This window comes from Gavialis gangeticus, unplaced genomic scaffold, assembly GCF_001723915.1.
Source record: "Gavialis gangeticus isolate Ggan-Ray unplaced genomic scaffold, GavGan_comp1, whole genome shotgun sequence".
NCBI classification, from domain to species: Eukaryota; Metazoa; Chordata; order Crocodylia; family Gavialidae; genus Gavialis; species Gavialis gangeticus.
Window position 1 is genome coordinate 149,455,573 of NW_017729032.1, and position 7,951 is coordinate 149,463,523.

The following is a 7,951-nucleotide window of genomic DNA, read 5'->3' on the forward strand; positions in this document are numbered from 1 at the left end:
TTGGGGGGGGGGGGTGGGGGGGGGGGGGGGGGGGGGGGAGGAGACTACTGTTTTATTCCCCTTGCTCTACATACTTCATGTTTTTGAGCAACAAATAAATGTTTTACTCTGAAGCCTGTGTTTCTATGTCACTGCAAATAGATGTTGACACAGGCTTTCAATGGGAAACTCATGCAGGTGCTAAAACTAGGCTGGACCTGTCATTGATGCAATTAGTAGCTAAAAGATTGTACTGTAACTATTCAGTTTTCAAGGGTGTGCACACCATGGGCTTGTCCAGACGTGCAGGCACACGTGGTTTGTGGCATCACAAATCACACACATTGCAAGTTAAACCATGCATGGGGCTGCTAATTTGCAGGGGGGGTGTGAGGACTAGGGGTGGGGGGTACAAAACTGGCTATCAGGATTTTCTGGTAGCAAAAAAAAAAAAACCCAGAAAAAGAAGTGGTGCAAAGCATGTGAAAATAATGTGCCAGGACAAATGCAAAGATGGGGGAGCAGGCAGCTCAGGGGGCTGGCTGGGGCATGGGGTGCCTCAGCATGAGGCTAGCTGGCAGGCAGTCCCTGCACTGAGGCACCCTCCACCCCAGCCAGCCAGGTGGAGGGTGGGCACATGGAGATGGGGCAGTAGGCAGTCCTGGGCAGCCTGGTCCCTCGTCTATGCATGCTGAAGATCCCCCTCGCAGAGGAAGGCAGAGACAGAGAGCACCAGTCCAGGGCTGCCTACTCCTCTGTCTCAAGACACACTGCATCCCAGCCAGCACCCGCTGGAGCTCAACATGCCTCAGCACAGGGGCTCTGCAGCATGCAAAGATGAGGGAGCAGACAACCCAGGGCTGCCTGCTCCCCTGTCTCCATGTGCCACCCCCTGGCTGGCTGGGGCACAGGGCACCTTAATGCAGGGGTTGCCTGCCAGCTAGCTTTACCCAGAGGTACCCTGTGCCCCAGCCACTCACCCCAGCCAGTTCCCCTTCCCTCCCCACTCCCCCCCACCCTCACCCCCCTAAGTACATGGAGCTCAGCCAGAAGGTGAAGCCAGAGCTGGAGGAGCTGGGCATGAACCACAGCAAACAGCACAAGCAGGGGCATGTGCCGTGGCACAAGGTAGTGGCACAAATTTGTTCTGCTATTATTTGTGCCAATGCAAGTGCACGCCACTGCTCTCCTGGACACAGCCCATGATTCCATCCAGAATCCGATGCTGGAATCTAGTTGGGTACACTTGAGAGAGACTAAGGAGTCTAAGGCATAGTTGGTTCTGCAACAGTGATGCATGTACTGTCCAATTATTGTAAGAGGAGAGAGGGAAGTATCAAGGTCAGAGCAGTATACCATTCTAATGCAGTAGCAATATACAGCCAGTTACCCAAGCTAAATGATTTGGAGCTAGCTGAGGTGCCTCTAAAAGGCACTGAACTGTACAATATAGACATACCTTAAGTTGCTTGGAGCAGAAATTTTCTTTTATTTCCTTATACAGTATACCTCCACTGATGCAGGTCAGACCCTAAGCACTGAAGCTAATGACAGAGTTGCCATTCACCTTATGGAAGCCTTTGGCCTCACTGGTGGGTTTACTATAGAATGATTGGGGCCTGATTCTCCTTTCACTTCTAATCTTTCTATAACAATGTTGCTTTCCCACTTCTGTTTCACACGAGCTTTGCATGTTATGCATGTATGATTCCTAGGACAACAGGGACCTAATCCCTGATTCTGCAATATAAAAAAAATACACTTTTTATTCATTTATTGTATTTCCGTGGATTTCAGTGGAGCCATTTCTGGTCTCTGCTAGTGCAAGTCAAAAGAAAATCAAGCCAAATAACTCTACAGCTAAGAAAACTTCAATGTCTACCAAGGGAGAAAAATGAATTGCACAAACCAACTCACCACAGTTATTCCATCATTGAGCAGTGACTCTCCAAAAATCATCATGTAAAGCTGCTCATTAACTGATGCCTCCTCAAAAACAGCCAGTGCAGCCACAGGATCCACAGCTGAAATCATGCTACCAAAGAGCAAATTCTGCAGCAGGTCAACATCAGTAAGACCAAAAGCTTCAATCTGGCAGATTGCATAGAGAGAGAGACCAATCCCAAATGCATTCAGGAGGGCGCCCAGCACAGACCACCACAGAATGGACCCAATATTTTCAAAAAAAGGGCGAGTTGGCATAAAATAGCCTTCCTTCAGGACAATTGGTGGGAGGAGATATAGGAAGTATATGTTTGTATTCAAAACTGGTGGGGATTTGTGATCGGTGCCAAAAATAATTGCTCCAACTAGCACCCCAACAGCAATCTGGAGGCAGCTTTCTGGCATGAGCCTGGGTAGTCGGTGGTAGAGATGGAAACCTTGAATAAAACATGAAAACTTATCTGAAATGGGAAGGTTTACATATTGCCGTATTATTTATTGTTTCTGAGCTCATATAGAGGTGTTTCCCCTAACTTGGAATGTCCTGTATCCAAGCTAGGTCTTTTAATGTCTCCCTCTATTCCACTGAAGACTGCAGTGTTAACATACCATCTCATTTATGCTCTGGACCTAGTCATTATCCCTCTGAAGTTAAAGAGTTCTTTTGCCAATGAGTTCCAGAATAGGCCCTTGTTTTGTATATTATCTTCATCACATGGATCTGAATCTGCTCTCACTCCCCAAGTTATACACTATTGCAAATCCATTTGTGTCATCATTCTTATTTAACATTTACAGTAGGGTAGCTCCTAAACACTCAGCCAGGTCAAAGAACATTTAGAGTGGGCACTGCACAAACCTACAGTGAATAACAATTATTCTACCCAAAAGCCTCCGTAGAATTATTTCTGGTTAACTTTGCTACAAGTGAGACAACTATACTGTTATAAACCCAGTGACATAGTTTTGCAGCCTTAATCTATATAAACATTAGTCTAAGACAGGGTTTCTCAACCTTTCTTGGACTTGAGACACCCCTCATTGGATCTGAGGCACCCCTCCATAAGCTTTTCAATTTGTGAAACCAATTTCAAAAACTAATTTATATATTATGGTGCTTAGCTCCTTGCAAAGGGGCTGGCAGTGGGGATGGAGGATTGGCCAGGCAGAGACAAGCCTCAGCCTGTGCTTCTCTGCTTAACTTATCTGCCAATCTCCCCACATTTTGCTTACCTTCTCACAGCTCCCAGCACTATTCAAAGGTTCTGGGTCATGCTGGTTGAGAATCAGTGCTCTGAGATATTACTATACTGCTAAGCTATCAGGGCCTATCAGCGACTCATACAACCTGAAAAACAGGTGATTTTTTTAAAAAACAAAAACAACATCTTTATGACCATAGCTTTACTAATTTCTACTTCTAATTTAAACAATATACAGCCATAGAAATTAAATGGCAGCAAATGAGCTATTTGCAAGAGAACTGGAAAATAATTTTTTACCCCATGAAAGCTTTTTTTATTACAATTTTTCCCATCCTCAAACTGGACCAAAAAAAGGGCAGAATCTTGTACTGACATGGCTGGGAATCCCATTAAGTGCAGGACCCCCAGGTGCAGCAGACCATGGGACACCCCTGTGGCTGGGGACCCCATCAGTTGATGGGACATAGCTATGCTACACATTCAAATTAAAGCTGGATAGAAACCAGCTATAAAGTTATTACATGTTTTCCCGCTCTAACTTTGGGTGCAAAAGTAACAATTTTCACTTAATTTGGCCACAGAAAGCAGTTTATAGCTATGACCAAACAAGTGCATGGCTGCAGACAGCTTCAACAATGGTTGATTAGGTGAAAACCTCATCCCTCATTGCATGAGGTATCAGATAAAGACATTTCAAAGTGTAGCAACCTTTGTAACTTGTGTCTGGAGCTCCCAGCCTGTTGCTGCTCCCAGAATGGGAGCGGGGAAAGGGAGAAGAGAGAGTTCAGTCTGGGGGGTTCAGTCTGGGGGGTTGGTGTATTGGAGCACCCTGAAGGTGGGGGTGGGGCTCAAATTCATCTACCCCACCCTTCAGCACCATCTGGGGAGCCCCAAGAACCAGCTCCCTCTGGTCCCTTTCCCCCCTCACATTCTGAAAACAGTGAGCACTCGCAAAGCCCTGGCCATTGCAGCCAGGTTCCCAGCCAGCAGCTAGATTCCCCTCCCCACTTGAACCAACAGTGAACTTCTGTTTGGTTTGGGATAAGTTGTAACTCAAAACACTTTGCAAAAATCATTCTGAGTTACAGTTGGGACCTGCACTGCTGTCTGCACCAAGCTAGTTGGACCTCTTTAAGGGATGACAGTTAATTTACACATGTAGCTGGTCTAAATTAATCATGCAATTCACCAGATAATTGCATAATATATGTAACGTGTAGACGGGACCTGAGTTTCACATAGGACAGGTGTTGTCAGCATTAACTGTCTTTGCTCCCTCTCAATTGGGTGACTTTAACCCAAAAGGCTCTATAATCTGAGGCTAGTTTCAGTCATCAAGACATCTATATCAAATCTTTCATGGAAACTTTCAGAAATCATACATAAGCTCTTTGGAGCAGAAGCTATCAATCATAATATATTTATACAACACTTAGAGTTGTTACTTTTAAGAGCTCATATGTCAAAAGTTAAAGAATAATAATTATTATGTATAGGACTCACAATGACTAATTTTTGTTTTATGTTAAGTATAGCCAATAGTAATACTGTCTTTCTCTCCCCCCATATTTATAATTGTGGACAAACAGGCATACAGGTAGATATGCACGTGTGCCCACATGTGTGCAAATAGTGTGTACATGCATTTATAATCATGTGATGCATTTAACTTTTTTTGTGCAATGTTGGCTCCTAACCTACTCCCTGACTATTAACACTACCTCCCGACCTACTTGTAAAATTCCTTCTGTACTATGTCAAATAGTAAACATTTTTTTCCAAAATTCCCAGGCAATCTTTCCTGCAGTTCCCTCCAGCTGGAGAATTTCTTCCCCACAATTAAATAAATCCAGTTTACACATGCAATATTTCATCTTTCATGTACAAGTGATTGGTCTTAGATTTTGCAACATGTAACAGGACTTTCTACTAATGTGAAGAGGTGATTTAGAGTTTCCCCTGGGACAGATAGCAGCTGATTGTATCCCTAAAAAGGTCTTGCTTTAGAGTTGCAATTATTATTTTTTATTACTCTTTCTCTGGGATTCCTGTTGGCTTCATAGTAACTAAGACAGCTGTTTTCCCCCTGCATCTCCCTCCCAAGAAGAGGACCTACAAAAACAAACAGTCCCAATTATTTCCAACTCCCTCACATATGTGGCTGGCCATAAATCTGTTGGAATTTTTTTGCCTTTTTCTTTCACGTATTTCCCTAACAAAGAATGCCCCAACTGGGAATTTTTTACTTACCTATTTTTGCAAGGGAAGCAAGCAGTATCCAAAGGGTCACTTCACAGGGAATCTGAACGTAGTAATAATTCAGTTTAAAAACATGCAGTCGCTCATCCCTCAAAGAGTCCTCGGCCTCTCCGGGTTTGTAGCGTGGAGCTGTGGCACTGCTCATTTTGGATAAATCCAAAAATGGAGCAACAAAGGGACACTGCAGAGTCAATATCACTAGTAACCAGTTCATAAGATTCTGACATATGAGCACATGAGTCCCCATAGTCAGGGTTGAAATTTTCTTTTATTATATATGTAGCATCTACGGTATACGTGGATGCGTGTGGTATTTTCAGCTTGCAGTGACAAAATCTTCAGGACTTCACCACAAAATTCTTAAGAATCCCAATATCCCTGTGCCCTTCTATTTTGAATTGCAGAAGGATCAGGAGTTTAGATGAAGACACAGGTATTTTCAGGCTCCTTACATACAAATAAAATCTCTCAGCAGCCTCCCACTGTTTAGGAATAAAGTCTCTTTCCACCTAAAAGAGTCCTTGCTTTTGTTTTTACAGAGAAGAGTAGATAAAAGTTGACAGGAGACCCTTAAGAAATGTCACAAGACTAAAAAGAATCAGAGGGTGCATTTCTCAGCATGCAGAACAGGTAGAACTACCTGCTCCACACCTCTTTGTCCTGGTCTGCCTTGCTCCCTCCTGCATTCAAAATGCTCAATGCTCCTTGGTAGCTCCAATATCTGACTTACTTGTACGGACTCACTTGATACTTTACTTCATATGTAAATCAATGTATCCTTCAAAAGTTACTTTAGAGACACCTAGTGGAGAATCACAAAAATTACATATTGTTCAGTTAAATTTTGTTGTTTCTCATAGCTCCATAAAACATACTCCTGGTGTGTATAGAAATTGCTTTTTCGCCGTTTAAAACATTTTATTGCCAGGACTTAACAGAAGTTCACAGCTTTACAGCACTTTAAAAATAGGCACAACACTTTAAATTAACCCTTGTTAAATGGAACTCATTGTGGTACCTTCTGCATTTTATTTTATTTTTTTTATTTTACATATACCAGTATAACACTTATTGGAACCAATCTTGGTATATTTCTTTCTTTCAGAAACAGGACATTCACCTTCATTGTTCAGCTATAAAAAGAAAAGTGTCCTGCTGTACACTCTTCTATTTCTTTCTTTGATACTTACTAAGATCCTGGTGCTGCCGCTTGCATTCACATTAAGTAGTACTTTACTGAATGCTAATCTTGTTGATTTTGAAGGGCACCTCAAGGAATAAAACACTGATCAATCCAAAGAAAGTGAGGAGCTTACATCTGTAATAGTCACAATAAATAATATAGTTGTACATTGATCATTTCCCCACGCATTCACTTATCAAACCTCATGAAACTCTCATTAAACATTACATTCTTATAAAAAACAGGAAAGTGACATTGATGGGTGTGTTTGTATAAAGATTAGAAGGTTTTTTCAATATGGGTAATCTGGCTGAATGTCTGAGTAACTGCATAACATGAAATGGCCTCTGTTATGAAGGCATTCATTGGTCCTTTCTTGCCTTAAATAAATGAATGTAGCCCAGCTGTATAAATGGTATGTAATTGATTGATTAGTTAGGTAGGATTCTTGCATACTTTTATTGGATTATTAGGCATTCCAATGAAATTAGGTATTTTTCAGTATATCTTAATTGGGGAGAGGCAACACAATAAATCTAGAAAGAACTGCTCTTGGTAAATATTTGAAGGCTATTAGAAGAGAATTGTCAAGCTACTACCTGTGAAGATGTGCAGCTTCCAGCCTAGCTGCACAGCTATTTGGCCAAAACTAGGAGACTAAAGAGCAAAGGGATACTAAATGTTTGAAGCGCCTCTCTGGAGAAAAAGGAAGGGATGAGTTGTGCCTAAGCTGTGTATTGGTGGAACAGATTGACATGGAATATGGAACAGGCCTCACAGGTGTATCTGAGGTATTTGGGATGCTCCTCAGCTTGCAGGGAATAGTAAGTATTTGAGGAGGTGAGGCACATGCGTAGACTATTTGTTGTTTTAATATGTTTTCTCTTAAATACTTTGGTTCTGAATAAACAATTTTTGTTTTGCAAAGCTTTCAGCTTGGTCAGTGGGTACCACCACTCACAGCTCTTGGAGAGAACAGAACTTCAGTGCTGAAGATAACACAGGCCAGCTGAGGTAATTATGGTACCTTGGGACTTCAGACTAAGGTCCCATCTAAGGGTGCATCTGCACAAGACATTACTACACAGTGATTACTGAGTATTTATTTGGTACTTGTATAATCAATGTGCAGGAACCAGAGTTACTGTGCAGTAGTGCCAGCAAACACCTTTTAAATGATGCTACTGCACACTAGCCTAATAATACTATGCAGTAGCATATTAGCACTGTTAATGCTGCGATACATTACTGTGCAGTATTATTTGGCTATTGCGCAGCCAGTGTCTTATGTAGATATACCCTGAGAGTAGGGAATCATGTGATTGTATACCAAAGGAGCATCTGTTTGAGACCTATGACTGGAAATTCTTGTGCTTGAGGA

The 7,951-nt window shown here is 42.3% G+C and overlaps 1 protein-coding gene across 1 annotated transcript in view; it reads right to left on the bottom strand.

The window, feature by feature from the left end:
* Positions 1 to 6,004, bottom strand: part of SLC9A4 (solute carrier family 9 member A4) — a 50,883-nt gene extending 44,879 nt beyond the window's left edge. Inside the window, exons 1-2 of the mRNA XM_019525636.1 lie at positions 5,379 to 6,004; positions 1,897 to 2,360 (exon numbers count right to left, since the gene is read on the bottom strand). Of these exons, the coding sequence (XP_019381181.1) occupies positions 1,897 to 2,360; positions 5,379 to 5,634 (720 nt within the window). The 5' untranslated portion in view covers positions 5,635 to 6,004. The remainder of the gene's footprint in view (positions 1 to 1,896; positions 2,361 to 5,378) is intronic.
* Positions 6,005 to 7,951: the final 1,947 nt, after the last annotated feature.